Source organism: Oncorhynchus kisutch, linkage group LG8 (genome assembly GCF_002021735.2).
Source record: "Oncorhynchus kisutch isolate 150728-3 linkage group LG8, Okis_V2, whole genome shotgun sequence".
NCBI lineage: Eukaryota > Metazoa > Chordata > Actinopteri > Salmoniformes > Salmonidae > Oncorhynchus > Oncorhynchus kisutch.
Genome location: NC_034181.2, coordinates 56964323 through 56982444, shown reverse-complemented (window position 1 = coordinate 56982444; position 18122 = coordinate 56964323). Strand labels below are relative to the sequence as shown.

Here is an 18122-nt window from a genome sequence, read left to right as displayed (position 1 = left end):
TTTTTACATTGTAAGTTCGGGGATTTTTATCTAGCAACCTTTCGGTTACTGGCCCAACACTCTAACCATTAGGCTACCTGCCACCCTTTCTGTGGACTATCCATTACAATCTCCCTGCAGCTGCAGACATGGCCAGAATGAATAATGAATGTTGTTTCCAATCTGCCGGTTATATAACATAACCAATAGCACAGTTCATCAACCTCAATATCCGTCATGGCCAGAAAAGAGAGAAAGAACGATGGGACATTTTTTATCCATTGCCTGGCAAGGACAACATGAACCTGGAAGAATAATTGCATGAATGAGAGCTACGAAATAAACCCACTGATTCATTAATAAGTAAAACGTACTGACTAGATCAGCCTGTCCCATGGGTCTGATACTTCTCTTTTCAATTTAAAATGCAAATGCTTGTTGATGCCTAGTTGTGTCAGCAATGGAGCCATTGTTTTGGCCAGAGTCTAATCTGACATAGGACAATGTGATGAGGTGAAACAGCTGTGACAGGCACTGAGTTGAAAGGTAGACCTTGAAATACATCCACAGGTACACCTCCAATTGACTCAAATGATGTCAATTAGCCTATCAGAATCTTCTAAAGCCATGACATAATTTTCTGGAATTTTCCAAGCTGTTTAAAGGCACAGTCAACTTAGTGTATATAAACTTCTGACCAACAGGAATTGTGATACAGTGAATTATACGTGAAATAATCTGTAAACAATTGTTGGAAAAAGTACTTGTGTCATGCACAAAGTAGATGTCCTAACCGACTTGCCAAAACTATAGTTTGTTATCAAGACATTTGTGGAGTGGTTGAAAACCAAGTCTTAATGACTCCAACCTAAGTGTATGTAAACTTCTGACTTCAACTGTACATACACAGATGTGTATGTATATACAGCTCTGGAAAAAATTAAGACACCACTGCAAAATGATCAGTTTCTCTGTTTTTACTATTTATGGGTATGTGTTTTGGGTAAAGTGAACATTTTTGTTTTATTCTATAAACTACTGACAACATTTCTCCCAAATTCCAAATAAAAATATTGACATTTAGAGCATTTATTTACAGGAAATAATACATATGGAATCATGTAGTAGCCAAAAAAGTGTTAAACAAATAATATTTTATATTTATATTTATATAAAATATTTTATATTTGAGATTCTTCAAATAGTCACCCTTTGCCTTGATGACAGCTTTGCACACTCTCTCAACCAGCTTCACGAGGTAGTCACCTGGAATACATTTCAATTAAAAGGTGTGCCTTGTTAAAAGTTAATTTGTGTCATTTCTTTCCTTCGTAATGCGTTTGAGCCAATCAGTTGTGTTGTGACAAGGTAGTGTGGGTATACAGAAGTTGGACCTATTTGGTAAAAGTCCATATTATGAACAGCTCAAATAAGCAAAGAGAAATTACAGTCTATCATTACTTTAAGACATGAAGGTCAGTCAAAACAGAACATTTCAAGAACTTTGAAAGTTTCAAGTGCAGTCGCAAAAACCATCAAGCACTATGATGAAACTGGCTCTCATGAGGACCGCCACAGGAATGGAAGACCCAGAGTTACCTCTACTGCAGAGGATAAGTTCATTAGATTTACCAGCCTCAGAAATTGCAGGCCAAATAAATTCAAGATTTTTGGTTCCAACCGCCATGTCTTTGTGAGAGGCGGTGTGGGTGAATGGATAATTTCTGCATGTGTATTTCCCACCATAGAGCATGGATGAGGAGATGTTGTGGTGTGGGGGTGGTTTGCTGGTGACATTGTCTGTGATTTATTTAGAATTCAAGGCACACTTAACCAGCATGGCTACCACAGCATTCTGCAGCCACACGGCATCCCATCTGGTTTGGGCTTAGTGGGACTATCATTTGTTTTTCAACTGGACAATGACCCAACACACCTCCAGGCAGTGTAAGGGCTATTTCACCAAGAAGGAAAGTGATGCATCAGATGACCTGGCCTCCACAATCCCCCAACCTTAACCCAATTGAGATGGTTTGGGGTGAGTCGGACCACAGAGTGAAGGAAAAGCAACCAACAAGTGCTGAGCATATGTGGGAACTCCTTCAAGACCGTTGGAAAAGCATTCCAGGTGAAGCTGGTTGAAAGAATGCCAAGAGTGTGCAAAGCTGTCATCAAGGCAAAGGGTGGCTGTTTGAAGCATCTCAAATATAAAATATATTTTGATTTGTTTTACACTTTTTTGGTTACTACATGATTCCATATGTGTTATTTCATAGTTCTTATGTCTTCACTATTATTCTACAATGTAGAAAATAGTTTTTTTTAAGTTTAAAAAATACCTTGAATGAGTAGGTGTGTAGGTGTAGGTGTGTCCAAACTTACATAATATATATATATATATCATAGTTTTTTAGTCTTCATGGAATTGATCAGTTCTCTCATCACCGCCATAGTCTCGGTGTGCTGTTGCTGCAGAAGGCTTCGCAGATGATTAAAGCGCTCCTCTGCCCTCCTTTCCCTCTCCTCTTGCAATCGTTTGTCCTCCTCCCTATAACCCTGAAAGACATACAATATATCTGCCATCCTCCTTATCTTCCGCCCACTGGTTCTAACACGGAGGTGGTTTTCTCTATGTGAAAAGGAGAAGGTGGCAGAAGTGGAGGGGGGACTGACAATGTCAATGGGGCACGCCGGCACCTCTACAATGTGTAACAGACTCTGGCTTATTTCCTCAACACCTGCATCTGCCTCAGCATCTCCCATGCTGCCATCAGGCTCGGGGGAGTCTTCAACTAGTTGAAGGCTGAGCCGGTGGCCTATGAGGTCCTAGAGCCTGTTGAAGTAGGCTGGAATCTTCCTCTTGGCCATGCCAGCATTCTCTGGGTGGAGGACGTATTCCTTGTACACCCTCGACAGGTTCTGCCACTTCTGGAAGCATCACCCCCCCGCCTGCTCAGGCACATCACTGATGGTGAAGCCTTGCTCCTTCAGCCTGCTAGCTAGGATCTCAAAGATCCTCTTGGTTCGGGTCTTGTTCTCCCTGATCAGTCCCTGTATCTCTGGAGAGCTGTATAGCTCTATTAAAGCCTCAATGATCACTTTCCGAATCTGACCACACAGGCAGGGACCCACCGTTATCAGCAGCTAGAGACGTGGATAGGAAGACAGAGAAAAATGAAGAGTTATTACACAAAGACTGTCAATGATTTTGAAAATGGCTGCGTCCTTTTCAGTTATAGGCCAACTGCTAAGATTCAACGTCATAACATGTGTCATTCCCAAGCCATGACCTCCTCCCCTTTTGGAGTTGATTCTCTGCCCTCTTCTCCTCCGCATTTGACTGGAGTATCTTGGGATGTGGGAACCATTTGCTCCTGGACTTCCTGGCTAGCGGTTCAGGCTCAGTGGTGCCTTCATAGACTCCAATCTCTGACTCTGGGGTGGAGGGGATACGGAGGTTGACTGGATGGCCCGATGGGACTACAATAGCATAGAGGGCTAGCTTTAGGCTTCAGCTTGGTCAACGCCCTGGCTGGGGTGTCAGCTTGGAGCTCAGCCTCTGGCCCATGAGTGCATGGAACTGGTCAAAGAACTCGGGCTGTTTCCTGCGTCCAGAGTCAGTCCTCTTGGACGCCAGCACATAATCTTTGTACGTGCGCTCCATGTTGCGCAACTTTTGGAAGCATCGCTTGCTAGCCTGCCAGGAGTTCTCACTGATCAGGAAGCCCTGTGCCTCCATCCGACTGGCAATGATCTCAAATCATTGGTTCTGGTTGTCCGGTCGTTCAGTTAGACCCTGGATCTCTGGGGAGCCGTAGTGCTCGATGAGGGCCTGGTTGGCCTCCCGGTCCCGGGCTGTAACATTCCCAGGGCTTGACCACACTTGTGAGTCCTTGTGGAGGGAGACACGATGATCATTCAAAACCCCAAGTTTAACTTGATCAGCCTCTGACGGGTAAGCACCTTAAAACTGCTTATAATATTTTTTATTACCTTTATTTAACCAGGCAAGTCAGTTAAGAACAAATTCTTATTTTCAATGACGGCCTAGGAACATTGGCAGAACGACAGATTTGTACCTTGTTAGCTCGGGGATTTGAACTTGCAACCTTCCGGTTACTAGTCCAACGCTCTAACCACTAGGATACCCTGCCGCCCCATATAAACAAACATGTAATCATTCTTACATAATAAAATGACAAAATCCTTTTTATTAACTATATTTGTGCGTAAAACGACATGCTGATATATGAAGTATTAATTTCAAAAGGTGACTACTGGTTTGATATTGCCATTCATTGTTTGAGCTTCTGCATGTATTTTGCAACATGGCTCCCCCCGGTGGGCAAAATGTCATACAAAAAATCATACTATTGCATTTCTTAGAATAACTATTTAGGAGATCTTAGATCAGTGATATGGGTAGAAAAGTACACACATTGTAGCACTCTGGAAAGCAATAACAATAAGTTTGGTAGTTAATTAGAGGGCTGGCAAAGGGATTAGTTAGGAGTGTTACCTGTGGCCAAGTTGCTGTCAATGGTGTTCTGGGCCATGGGGTGTAATCGGTTCATGTAGTCATCACTGTACCATACCCAAAGTCTCTATCCCACTGACAGGTCACGGCACACCCGGAAGTAGATGTTCTCACCATGCTGGAAGGCTGTCAGGTTTCGCTCAATGTCCTCTGAAGAGTTTCGGACATACCTCATCCAGTTGGCTTTGGTTTCGTCGCTACCATCAATGGATTTGTATGAGTTGTTTTTGTCCACCAACTAGGGATAAAAAAAATCATTGACATAAATACGTAGATGCAAGTGCCTTAAAGTTACACCTGATGCATGACGTTAGGAAGACAATTTCATGAGTCATACCATATACTAGTGAAAAGTGAATTGCAAAACATAGTAAGGAGGTTTGTGGATTCAACTTACCATCCAGGGGAAGAAGCCAGAGGACTTGTCCTGTGACATCACTTCCCCCTGGTAAGGACCGAAGAGTGCCCCACCTGGGAATGTCTTTGTCTACGCAGTACACGTCCACCTCACTGCCTTCCTGAATGACCTCAATGCCACTAGGGATAGTAAGGGCGGCACGGTTTAGGACAACCCACTGGCACAGGGGTGTCAGGCACAAATACTGGAGGGCCATGTGTGGGGCATTCATCAATAAAATTGTCTTTGCACTCGTTGCAAACTGTAAGGCATGACAAAGGTACATTTTAAGCAATATCATTTGAAGGTAAAATGTTACCTTATTTAAAATAATACAGCAATGATGCATGGATGACAAAATAATTCAACGCCAACAATAGAAGTTGTGGAGTACATTTCATTAGCAATATTCACATAAAGAAATGATAGGCCTAGTGGCACTGGGAAACGTATCAAAGTATCCGAACAAATGAAACAGTCAAACACAGTTCAGCTGCTCTTAGTCATTGTCTAAGGCTCTTAGTGCGAGTCTGTGTGTAAAGGCACTGGATGGAAATATCTAATAATCACACCAGAAGTAACATTTTTGGTGTCTTTCAATGGTGAAAAGCAAGTGGTCAACTTTCAATCTCTGGTTGGCTCCTTCTTTCTCAGAGGACTCAATGTCTTTTATTTCACTAGAAGATTATAGCATATCAAAATACAATCAAATCTAATTTTATTTGTCACATGCGCCGAATACAACAGGTGTAGACAGTGAAATGCTTAGTTATACAAGCCCTTAACCAACATGCAGCTTTAATAAATAAATAAATAAATATTTGTTTTTACTTATCACTTATTTTTCTTAAGGAGCAGCAGTAAAATAACAGTAGTGAGGCTATATACAGAGGGTACCAGTACAGAGTCAATGTGCAGGGGAACAGGTTAGTTGAGGTAATATGTATGTAGGTAGAAGTAAAGTGACTATGCAATCTCTGGATGAGCGTCAAATGTTATTTTTCTTACTGCACCTGATTAGCATCCATTTATTCTACTAACCTGCAAAGATGGGCTATCAATGCAGCAGATATCAAAACAGACTAGGCTATATGAAAACCAGTGGAGGCTGCTGAGGGGAGGACGACTCATAATAATGGCTGGAATGGAATGGTTTTCATGTGTTTGATTCCTTTCACTCCATTTCAGCCATTATACTCTATTTCAGGCACATGTTACGAGCCGTCCTTCCCTCAGCAGCCTCCACTGATCAAAACAGCAGATCATTGATTAGTAGAGGATAGAACACATAGATACTACTAGGCTATCCAGCAGATCCAACCCGCTTGCTTACAGCTGCACTAGGGTCAGACAGGCTTTCTGTGTAGATTAAGACACATCAGAGCCAAAACGTACCTCAATCCAGGGATGAGGAATGTGTTGTACTCTGAATTGTTCCATTATCCCAACTGTTACACTGAGACGATTGAACAACTGCTATTTGATCTTCTCTGTGTAACAGTTGGGATAATGGGACAATTCGGAAGTTCAATGTATTTATCATCCCTGGTTTGGGTTACGTTTTGTGAGCCATATCTCGCGCCGGCTCCGCTGTTATTTTAGCAGTCGTTCAATCATCTCGGGTTAACAGTTGGGATAATGGGACAATTCGGAGTACAACACATTTCTCATCGCTGGATATGAGGTACATTTTCGGAGCCGGCGCTGTGTCTTAATTTACACAGGAAGACTGTCCGACCCTAGCCTGTCTGCAGCTGTAAGCAATCCGCTGGCTACTAGGCCAAATTGATTCATATTACTACTTGGTGCATAGTTCTGCTTCTGTTGAATGGTCCTGGATGGCAAGTGACTCTGCCATAGTGCATAGGTCCCCAGACTCCCCACCTCAGCATACCATGTCAAGTCTGTTGGTAGAAAAAGCATAATATAATGGCAGTTCATGAATACAAGTGGATCAGGTAATACAATTAGTCCTAGTATTTAAAATAAACTCGACATTAAATTTCAGTCTGGCAATGGCAAAACCGTAAATGGGACCACGGCATTTGCTCTACGAGATAACGTACATGAGTTCCTATTGCCGCTGACAAATATATGTTGAAGTTGGAAAAAAACTAAAGCAGCAAGGTACGATAGCTAAAGATCCATGACTAAATCTGGCTTTTTAACCATTCTAATTAGAATAAATATAGCATTTACGATGTGGGTCAAATGACATAGTTCCTGTCGGAATGTTTCGATAGAAAGGAACTTGAGGACTTCCGGATTCTGTCCTCGGCTGGAGAACGATGATTTTCCCGGAGTTTTCAAATGGAAAAAACGAGTGATACAAATTGGCCAAGACCCTGTGGAAATCCTGAGTTAGTTAAAATATTTTCGTGTTATTGCCGCGAATCGAACGTCTAGTTGAAATATGTTTGATATCCTAATCGTAGTATCATGTTCACACTGTCGTCGACTGGTTAGCCAGACAACAACAATGTAGCATGCATGGTAGCAAAAACAGGTGCTTGAGTTTGTTAGTTAGCATCATCAGTGCCACCGAGAACAAATTAAAAAAGCGTTAACGTTCGTTAATTAGCTATCAAGCTAAATAACCACTGTTTCTAGAGTTCTGATATATACTCAAGCCTGTTCGAGCTAACGTTAGCTACTGAAAGCATAGCTTGCTAGCTCGCCAGTTAATAGTTGGCTTGTGCTTCTTCATAATAATTGGCTGCCTGTGTCACAATTAATTGACAAACTTACTCACTGTCCCTTGTCGACGTGTACTGTTTCCAGTTAAGCAGGCCAACTTTTGTTAGTAAGAAAATTCTGTTAACGTTGGCTAATGGTTTTGACAGGGGCTTACATTAGCACTGAGATGTGTTGCCTTGTCGGCGCATGTACACATAGGTTGTCACGACAAAGCTTGCCACCCGCCAGGTCCACGCAATCACGTATGCATGTCACACACAGTTATTGATCAATGATGGCCATAAAGCTCAGCTAGCTATATTCCTATTGTATGTACATGTTGCTGCTGTTTCGTATACAGTACTGTGTCACATTATACAAGTACTGTATCAATGACAGCTTGAAACACAAATCAAGGAGATACTTCCAATGTAGCTAGTCATTGTAAATGACATCCAAAACGTGCATTTTTGTGTGTGCCATTGTAAGCTAGTCATTGTAAACGACGTTCAAAACATTTGCATTTTTAAGAGTCTCTACATTTTGTGGCTACAGAGAGTAGGATGGACTCTCTGGGTATGAGGGGCCCATCCCTAAACCAGGACTTCCTACACAGTGTGCTGAATGCTGTTCCTCGTGGACTGACAGTGGGCCCCTCTCTAGCAAATGATGGCCAGTTGGGGCTCTGGTGTGTAGGACATGCACTGCAGAAAGGGATGCTTCTGGGTGTGGAAAACCAAAGCAACACCTTTGACCAAAGTGAAGACTTTACAGAGGTGTGTATCAGAGTGGTTGTGATGGCGGAGGCACACACTTGCTCAAGTTTCTATAATATTGCAAGTGTATTGAATGTAACACATTTGTTGTCGTCAGAGCTTGATGGAAGAAGCATATCAGACAATAATCAAGGGGCATCTTTGGGACAGGTGCTATTGGATTAGGTAGGTGTCTCTAGGTAAAGAAGAATAACACAATGTTGTTTTTGTTGTTGTAGCGCTCAGCTGTATCAAACACATTAACATTACTGTCACATTTAATTTGGTCATTGGGAGAGAGAAACCCTCTTTGTTTTATGCAGATTTGCCTGCAATGCAAGGAGAAAGGATGAACAGAATGTTACTGTTCATGAGGTGGATGGAAGTCTCTGTCTAAGGGCCTGCAAAGACATCAACCCAGGGACAGAACTTCTGCTTTGGAGTTTCCTAGCTGATCCTCCGGAACACGATGGAAGCCAAGGAGGGTCACTAATAACACCAGGCAAACCTCGCAAACAAGTTACACCTCGCAAGTCCAGGGAGGACAGATCCCCAGGTGTAAACTTCATGGAGCAAGAGCTCAAGCTTACAGGTAAGCCTGACACCCACATTCTTAATACACACTAACTAATAAATATTATTACTAATAAGGATGATGTTATGAAATGATGAAATTTTATATTTGGATAGTTGTTTCCGAAATGTTAAGTGGAAGATGTTTGTATGTCTTACAGAGCCTGAGGAGCACACTGAAGATTCAGACATTTCAACTTCTCCACTGGGGTCGATGGTGTTGGAGGAGAAAAACCAGGCTGGAATCAAAAGGACCAAACCTCTTATCTACAAAATGAAAAAGAGAGGTGTGAGAGACTCTCATTCCAGGGGTGATAAAACAATGGAACAGAATGGAGAAGTTGACTCAGGCAAAATAATAAAAACAGAACGTTTCATTCCAGAAATAACCAATGTGCCATGCTCTAATGAGGACAAACTTGTGAGTCCTGCAGACGAGCCTCCAAAGAGCAGTGAAGAACCAGGTAATGTGGTAAGAAATCCCCAGGAGGAACAGGGGCCACAGGTGGTCAGGGCCAGTTGCAGACTGGCTGCTAAACCCAGGAAGGTGCATTCATTAGTCAGCTGCATCCACAAGCGTCTTCAAGGGTGCAAAAATAGATATCTGGATCGTCAAGTGACATTGGAGGTTACGTCCAGAGTTGGTGATGAAAATGGACAAGCTTGCCAAGAAACAGACATAAAAGATAGAGAAAATATAAGCGCAGATGAAATCCCAAAGGATAGTGACAAAGGGGGGAAGAAAGACCCGGAGGAGCTTATGACAGCTCCAGACCTCTTTAACATCAGGGAAAGGAGGTATACATGTGACGAGTGTGACAAGAGTTTCTTTCAGCTCTGTCACTTGAAGAAGCACAAATTCACTCACTCTGACCTAAAGCCTTACTTATGCACAGAGTGTGGTAAGAATTACAGCTCTCAAGAGAACTTCAGGGCCCACCTTCTGATGCATAAGGGAGAGAGGCCATTCAAGTGCCAGCAGTGTGACAAGAGCTATGGCCTGAAACGGGATCTGAAGGAGCATGAAGTTCTTCATACAGGAGAGAGGCCTTTTGTCTGCGATATCTGTGGGAAGGCTTTTGCCCGCCGGCCTTCATTACGTATTCATAGGGAGGCCCACCGCGCCAAGGAAGAAAATTACCATGCTCCTAAGCTCAAGTGCCCTGTCTGCGATAAAGAACTGGCCAATTCGGGCTCCCTTAGGAATCACATGCGCTTGCACACAGGAGAACGGCCTTATGCCTGTCCCCACTGCAGTAAGACATTCCGACAGCGGGGGAACCTTTTGGGGCATCTACGCATCCACACAGGGGAAAAGCCTTACAAGTGTAACCATTGTAATCAGTACTTCTCACAGGTGCCTGAACTCCGCAGACACCTCATATCACACACAGGGGAAGTCTACCTCTGCCCTATATGTGGCAAAGCCTTGCGGGACCCCCACACCTTGCGGGCCCACGAACGTTTACACACAGGGGAGAGACCTCACAAGTGTGAGGTGTGTGGGAAGGCCTACACCATGGCCACCAAGCTACGCCGGCACATGAAGTCCCACCTAGAGGAGAAGCCCTACAAATGTCAGGCATGTGGTGCTGGCTACACGCTAATGCAGAGCTTGGTTCGCCACCAGCTCTCCCATAAAAAGAGAGAAGATCGGACATCTGGGGAGCTAGCTGACGCTCTGGCAGCTCTGGAGTCTAGCCACTCTGCCCCTGCTAGAGGCAGACCTAGAAAGACCCCTCGCAAGACAGAGGTCAAGCCATGGGTTGATGTCACTGAAGAGAACATGGAGAGTCAGACAGTAGTGTATGTTCAGGCCATCGAAGACTTAGCCATGCCTAACTCAGGGGAGGTTGTTGTCAGCACCTATGACTCGTATCATGATAATGCCATATCTTCTGTGGTAATAGAGGAAGGGTTGGAACAGGATTTGGGCCAGATCCAGCTAAATGAGAATGTCATTGAGATAGTTGTCTCAGATTCTAATGATAAGTGCATTGTGGTAAGGGAGCACAAAACACACAGCAACCTGGTGATTCTACAGGGAGAGGATGGACTGAGCTCTGTGGCAGAGACAATAGAGATAGAAACAGGAGTTTAAAACTGCAAGTCACACCGTTTTGCTTTCTGTTGCTGTTTTTATTTTTTTAAATCTTCAAATAAAACCAAGGGTGTGAAGAATTTTTTTTTGTTTTGCCTGCTAGATGTACTTTACCTAATAGAAGACAATAAGCAGTACTTAGTAGGAAAATACATTTCTCATGAATATAAAATATGTTATCACCATCAGGATACTCCATTTAGATTACTGGAGAAGGGAGCCATAATTGTCAACGAGTTAAAGATATCAGCAAATATTGACTCACATCTGTGGTGGATCTTGCCTAGCCACTATCTACAGCAAATGTTCTTTTCAAGGACTGTACTAAAACTACCTGCCCCTGTATTTTAGGAAATATCTTAATGGTTACAAAGAGAAATCCTCATGAATAGTTTTCTTTTTTATCTGACTAAAATATATTTGATGTCTAGAGAATGTTTATGAAGGCTTATTAAATAGCTTTACTGTATTTTAATACACTGTTGTAAATATGGTCCATCAACAAGACGATCATTATTGTTGAAGACTCCAATTAAAATAGAGAAGTACCTCTGTGGTGGCTTTACAACAGTTGTATGTGTTTTTGAACACGACTTTGATCATTCACTCTTTATCCAATGCGTCATTCAATATTTGGGTGCAAATATTTAGATGGTTGGGACAGTCCGAGACTGAATCAGCAAATATTCTGGTTTGAAGCAACTTTACTTTGTGTTTGCTATGCTTGTCTATGCAGCACACACTATCATACTCTAAATGAGGAAATGGTAGTATTTAAAAGGTTGATTTGTTGTGTGTGTTTTTGACCTTTGTCTTTATCATTTGATATTCCTCTTGTAATGACTTAATAGCAAACTTTTATTTTTTTATAAAGTAATCCATGAGTAGGCCCTGACAGAAAATAAACCATGGAGAAAGCTATTCTTGACATAGTGTGGAAAGCGTATCCATGGCTATAGGTAATAGTTGAAACTTTAATGGAAATACTGAGTGCAATTTTCTGTTGTTGACATGACCCAGGTGGGAGGCGCAGCCCCTAGTCAGTCTTAGTACAGTGGTTCAATATTAACCAGGTGGTTCAATGTAACAGAAAGTGGGGGGTTTCAATGAGTACTGGATTTTGAGGGGGTGAGAAGGTTTGGTGATGTCCTAGGTTTTGCAAGGAGTTCTGTCTTAACCATCCGCAACAATGGGTCGAATACCCGCAACTCTCATTTTCACTCTACTATTTTCTTCTACTCTTCAGATCACCCTTTGTGAAAATGGTAAGATACCAGTTATTTACCAGCCCTGAAAGCTTAAAAGCAAGCTTCAAAATATCGATATTCTGAAAATGTATACACCTTAAATTGTTACTCCTTGATGTGAATTAGGCTATTTGTCAGTTATAATTTCACTAAACAATAGGTTGAGTTATCAAATATTTGTTTATAGTATTTCTTAACAGCAAGGAGGCCTCACAGGTTTTTATCCGTGCTAAACGGGCAAATTCCTTCCTTGAGGAGTTGAAACCTGGGAACTTGGAACGGGAGTGCATCGAGGAGATCTGTGACCATGAAGAAGCCCGTGAAGTCTTTGAAAAGCCTGACAAGACGGTGAGAATGTCTGGCTTGTTCGATTGAAGTATCATGCAAAGCACATTAATATTCACCATGGTATACTGGTAACTAAATCATGAGCTTTCTGTTTACCTGGGTAACACTATGTTTATTTGTGTAATAAAGTATGATTATAGTATTTCTCCCCAAATAACTGTCTAAATTGATCTTTCTTAATTTAGAAGGCCTTTTGGACCACCTATTTGGGTAAGTATTTGTTTTTTATTCGTTATTACGTGTGTTTTCTATCAAAACCTTATCCATGGAATATGCTATCATCAGTCAGAACACCCAATGTAAATAGATGGTATTGAACCAGAACAAAGTGCAACTGAGATGTGAGTCAACTTGTTTGAGGAACAGGCTTTAGCCCCCGTGTCGGTGACCCCACACGTTTTGCTCTTCCCACACATGCTATGCTCTTTATGCATAACATTAATATCGGCTTTGGCAATTATAAACAAGTAGAGTCAAGTATTTCCTTGTGTTTTCTAATTCTTGCACTGTCTTCTTCACAGCTTGCAAAGGCACTTCACTGCTGAGAGCCAAGGACAGTATAAAAAAATTGAGAGGGTGTATTGATGCCAGTGGTAATAATTATGGCCTGATTACACTGCACATTTCAAATACAGTGGCTTGCGAAAGTATTCACCCCCTTTGGTATTTTTCCTATTTTGTTGCCTTACAATCTGGAATTAAAATAGATTTTTGGGGGGTTTGTATCATTTGATTTACACAACATTGCCTACCACTTTGAAGATACAAGAAATAAGACAAAAAAAAACAACATGAGCGTGCATAACTATTCACCCCCCCCCCAAAGTCAATACTTTGAAGACCCACCTTTTGCAGCAATTACAGCTGCAAGTCTCTTGGAGTGTCTATAAGCTTGGGCACATCTAGCCACTGGAATTTTGCCCATTCTTCAAGGCAAAACTGCTGCAGCTCCTTCAAGTTGGATGGGTTCTGCTGGTGCACAGCAATCTTTAAGTCATACCACAGATTCTCAATTGGATTGAGGTCTGGGCTTTGACTAGGCCATTCCAAGACATTTAAATGTTTCCCCTTAAACCACCCGAGTGTTGCTTTAGCAAAATGCTTAGGGTCATTGTCCTGCTGGAAGGTGAACCTCCATCCCAGTCTCGAATCTCTGGAAGACTGAAACAGGTTTCCCTCAAGAATTACCATGTATTTAGCGCCATCCTAAAACTCTGACCAGTTTCCCAGTCCCTGTCGATGAAAAACATCCCCACATGGTGTTCTTGGGGTGATGAGAGGTGTTGGGACTGCCTAGCCAGACATAGCGTTTTCCTTGATGGCCAAAAAGCTCAATTTTAGTCATATCTGACCAGAGTACCTTCTTCCATATGTTTAGGGAGTCTCCCACATGCCTTTTGGTGAACACCAAACGTGTTTGCTTATTTTATTTTTTAAGAAAAGGCATTTTTTCTGGCCACTCTTCCGTAAAGCCCAGCTCTGTGGAGTGTACGGCTTAAAGTGGTCCTATGGACAGATACTCCAATCTCCGCTGTGGAGCTTTGCAGCTCCTTCACGGTTATCTTTGGTCTCTTTGTTGCCTCTCTGATAAATGCCCTCCTTGCCTATTTTTATTGTTATATCTTTCTATTTCATTTCAATAAAAATGAAATTAAATAAAAATCTATTTATGCTACAGGTTGTAATTCAACAAAATAGGTAAAAGGCCAAGGGGGATGAATACTTTTGCAAGGCACTGTACGTCAATGATTGATTGACTAAATGTTAATGTTTGTGTTGAAATCAGCTAAAAATTGTGAGGAATCTACCAGGAAAATGTTCTAATGTAAAGATACATTTTTTTGAGCAGGACATCCTGTTTCTCAAATATTATGTGGGCCTGCGTCTTACAGGAGAGTGCTCAGTGGGCAATGGTGTGAACTACAACGGTACCATCTCCACTACTTCCTCAGGAAAAACATGCCAGTACTGGCGCAGTAACTTCCCACACAGAATTACGTATGTATTATTGACCCCATAACATGAGGAATGTAATTTCAAAGTTGTTCCATTCGTGATATGTTGTTGCTGAGGGGTAACATCTCTTCTTAGAGAGTTCAATTCTTCGCTGGATGAGACCCTGTATGAGAACTATTGCAGGAACCCAGACAAAACTCCTGAAGGACCTTGGTGCTTCACCAGGGATCCCACAGTCAGGAGAGAGCAATGCATCGTCCCAAAATGTGGTATGATTTCACTACTTGCATAATAACCAACATTTGGTTGCATGTTGTTGCTGAGCTAGGTGTACTTTTACACTGACAATCAGTGGTTTATATGCCTCCTTGTTCAACAACAAAGTGCAGAGCATGTTGCTTGTTGCTATATGTCTTAGTGGTCCTCTATTGTGATTGTTCCCTTACAGGTGAGCCTTGGGTACCCCCAAAAGTATCTGCTACAGTGGATGGGAAAGCCAAGTACACTAAGAAGGACTGCCTGGCCAACAATGGCTTGGATTATACAGGTGATCTCTCAGTTACCATGAATGGCAAAACGTGTCTGCCTTGGGCCTCCCCAAAGGCATTGGGACTCAGCAAAGGAAAGAATTTCATCCCAGAGATCAAACTTGTGGCGAACCACTGTAGAAACCCTGACGGAGATATGGAGGGACCCTGGTGCTATGTGGACCAGCATGGAAATACCACTGTGGACTACTGTGACCTTGAGATGTGTGGTGAGCTGTTTCAACACTTTTTCCCGTTTTAAATGATTCACTTAAAATATTAGGACACTGGGGGGAAAAAAGGATATCTGACAAGTATCATAAATGCTCTTTACTGTGAGTGCTGGACTGTTGTTCTCTTTCAGATGACCCAATAGATAACTATGAGGAGGCGGCTGGCGGAAGGGAAAGGACAACACTCTCTGGGCCCAGACAATCCTTCTTCAGCCCTCGGAGCTTTGGCAGTGGAGAGCTGGGTAAGTAGTATAATTTTGGTTAGGATTTTTTTTTTTTACATAAAGTGTAAGGTACGGCAAACAGAGGAGTAAAAGAGTCTATTTCATGACTTTGTTTTCAGTGTGCGGAGAGCGACCCATGTTTGAGAAGATAAGTAAGAAGGATGGTAGAGAGCAAGAACTGATTGACTCCTACCAAGGAGGCCGTATTGTTAAAGGGATTGACGCAGAAGTGGCCAGTGCACCATGGTAATGAAATTAATAGATATTCAAAACACCACATGTATTCTATTGCATTTACGTAGGACTACTACTTAGGGTCATGGTTGCGGGAAAGGAAGTTATCTGTGTGTCTGTCATTTAGAGGATGTGTTTTGGGGTTGTCGTTGCATTGCCCAATTTAAAAGAATGGAGTGGCTACAGATCTGACTTTTCTGCACCTTTCTTCCAGACAGCCAAGGGCCCCCGAAGCTTTTGCCCATGCGAGGTTTTCTACTTTGCACACAGTCTCTGTTCTACTCATAGACAACAGGGCTACTCTGGCGAATGGTGCCCGTTTTAATAAAGTTAGATCAAAGCTGAATCGATGTCTTCAAGATCACATAATGATAGTAGCCTATTCTACATAGCATAACCAAATATAATAGCACAGTAACGTTACTCTAAGACAAAAAAACACCACCTAATTTATTTTGATATTTTAGGATGATTGCGATCAAATTGTCTTTTTTTTCCTCGTGTGGCCAAAACTCAAAAGCGCACCACTAGGCAAAATATGTGCTTTGATTGAAAGACGACACAGGTTGGCTATACTACAGTTCGTTAACACCATCTGCTCTAAAATACACTCACTCTACATGAATTCAAAATAACACTGTAGGCTTCTTTGAAACGGTAGCCTAAAACTCAAGAAGATCTAAATGCTTATCCCCATGAATCTGATTGAGATCAAATGGTTGGTATGCAGATGCTGCATGGACGTTTCACCAGTAAAACCTGAATAATTATCATTTCACGATTGACCGTGAGAAATGCACAAGGCCGGAAAAGTCAGATCCGCAGCCTCGGCCTAAAAAGAAAGGCACAGATGTAATTTGGCAGAAGAAAATGATGATACCTGTTATTCATGGATGCTTTGATGGTAGGCAGGTGATGTTGTACAAGAAAAGCCCACAGGAGCTGCTGTGTGGGGCCAGTCTAATCAGTGATGAATGGATCCTCACTGCAGCCCACTGCATCCTCTATCCACCATGGAACAAAAACTTCACCATCAATGACATCCTGGTCCGCCTTGGCAAACATAACAGAGCTAAGTGAGTGGCCATCTCCTATTTTACCATTTTATCTTTATTAAACAAGCGACACACATTGACTTTTGCACAGTTCAACAGTGAACTATGACATGCCATAAGACTTAAGACAAAACAATAATATAGCCATAGCAAAATATTCTTGGCTCATACCGTATTTCAACCTAATCCCAGGTTTGAGAAGGGCACAGAGAAGATTGTGGCTATTGATGAGATAATTGTCCACCCCAAGTACAACTGGAAGGAGAACCTGAACCGGGACATTGCTCTGCTGCACATGAGGAGGCCTATTACTTTCACAGATGAGATTCATCCTGTCTGTCTACCAACCAAGCAGGTTGCTAAGACGTAAGAGAGTTTACCGTAGCTAGCAGTAATTATCAAATATGAATTATTAACATTTCTGAGCTTTTTCCCTTACTAGCAATGGTAGCATCTTTTTTTGATTTCTCCTTCAAGACTGATGTTTGCTGGCTATAAAGGCCGTATAACAGGCTGGGGGAACCTATATGAGACATGGAGTTCCTCCCCCAAGTCTCTACCCACAGTTCTCCAGCAGATCCATCTACCCATCGTTGAACAGGATATCTGCAGAGACTCTACCTCTATCCGCATCACTGACAATATGTTCTGTGCTGGTGAGTAGCAGTTCTCAGCTCTTATCTCAGTGTGGTAATTGCTGTATACTGCAGCTCAAGTCCATCCAATATGTTAATCAAAAGTGAATTGGTGACTTGATAAACAATTTGGTGAATCACAGGTGTTACCATTAGTATGATGCTTCCTCGCAATGCCAATGTACTTTTCAGGCTTCAAACCAGAGGAACATAAAACTGGTGACGCTTGTGAAGGGGACAGCGGTGGCCCCTTTGTCATGAAGGTATACAACTAGAGAAACACAAACTTCACTCATTAAATGTCTTTCATATCCCCCACTTTATTTGATATACTCATGAGAATGACTTATATCCTCATTCACAGAGCCCAGATGACAACCGTTGGTACCAGATCGGCATTGTGTCCTGGGGAGAAGGATGTGACAGGGATGGGAAATATGGATTCTACACCCATCTTTTCCGTATGAGGCGGTGGATGAAGAAAGTTATTGACAAAACAGGCGGCGATGACGATGATTGATTGTTATTTCTTTTCATTTTTCTCTACATGCAAAGGAAACTGATGTAATATTGGAAATAAACATGCGTTCCTGATCATGATCTGCTTGTTATTACTCGTAGACTCAGCAATAATACTTTTTACAG

General features: G+C 42.2%; 1 protein-coding gene and 1 long non-coding RNA gene across 10 annotated transcripts; one reads left to right on the top strand and one right to left on the bottom strand.

Annotated features, from left to right (window-relative positions):
• Positions 1–4637: 4637 nt before the first annotated feature.
• Positions 4638–7793, bottom strand: LOC109895528 (uncharacterized). 3 transcript variants are annotated; one of them, XR_004210852.1, is made up of 4 exons: positions 7662–7793; positions 6716–6817; positions 4914–5175; positions 4638–4754 (listed from the first exon to the last, which is right to left on the bottom strand). It is a non-coding gene; the product is annotated as an uncharacterized LOC109895528 (long non-coding RNA). The 3 variants fall into 3 exon arrangements; XR_004210851.1 differs by having other exon boundaries at positions 7666–7793; XR_004210850.1 differs by lacking the exon at positions 7662–7793 and adding an exon at positions 6980–7164.
• LOC109895524 (prothrombin) lies at positions 7144–18077 on the top strand. 7 transcript variants are annotated; one of them, XR_004210848.1, is made up of 16 exons: positions 7144–7273; positions 8145–8365; positions 8463–8530; positions 8668–8936; positions 9079–9204; positions 9301–12283; positions 12453–12613; positions 12799–12823; positions 13135–14611; positions 14705–14838; positions 15018–15571; positions 15673–15799; positions 16696–16863; positions 17035–17498; positions 17670–17740; positions 17842–18077. XR_004210848.1 is itself a non-coding variant. In XM_020489247.2 (14 exons), the coding sequence occupies exons 1-14, from the start codon at positions 12208–12210 to the stop codon at positions 17995–17997; spliced, it is 1869 nt and encodes a 622-aa protein (XP_020344836.1). In that variant the 5' UTR covers positions 12057–12207; the 3' UTR covers positions 17998–18077. The 7 variants fall into 7 exon arrangements, 2 of the variants coding, with proteins under 2 accessions (XP_020344836.1, XP_031686580.1); XR_004210849.1 differs by having other exon boundaries at positions 7158–7273; positions 8206–8365; XR_004210845.1 differs by having other exon boundaries at positions 9079–12283.
• The last annotated feature ends 45 nt before the right edge of the window (positions 18078–18122 follow it).

Coding starts and splice junctions, on each gene's coding strand:
- LOC109895524 (XM_031830720.1), top strand. CDS start 12,208: ATGGGTCGAATACCCGCAACTCTCATTTTCACTCTACTATTTTCTTCT. Junction 12,284..12,452: donor GATCACCCTTTGTGAAAATG/GTAAGATACCAG, acceptor ATTTGTTTATAG/TATTTCTTAACAGCAAGGAG. Junction 14,612..14,704: donor AACTTCCCACACAGAATTAC/GTATGTATTATT, acceptor ATCTCTTCTTAG/AGAGTTCAATTCTTCGCTGG.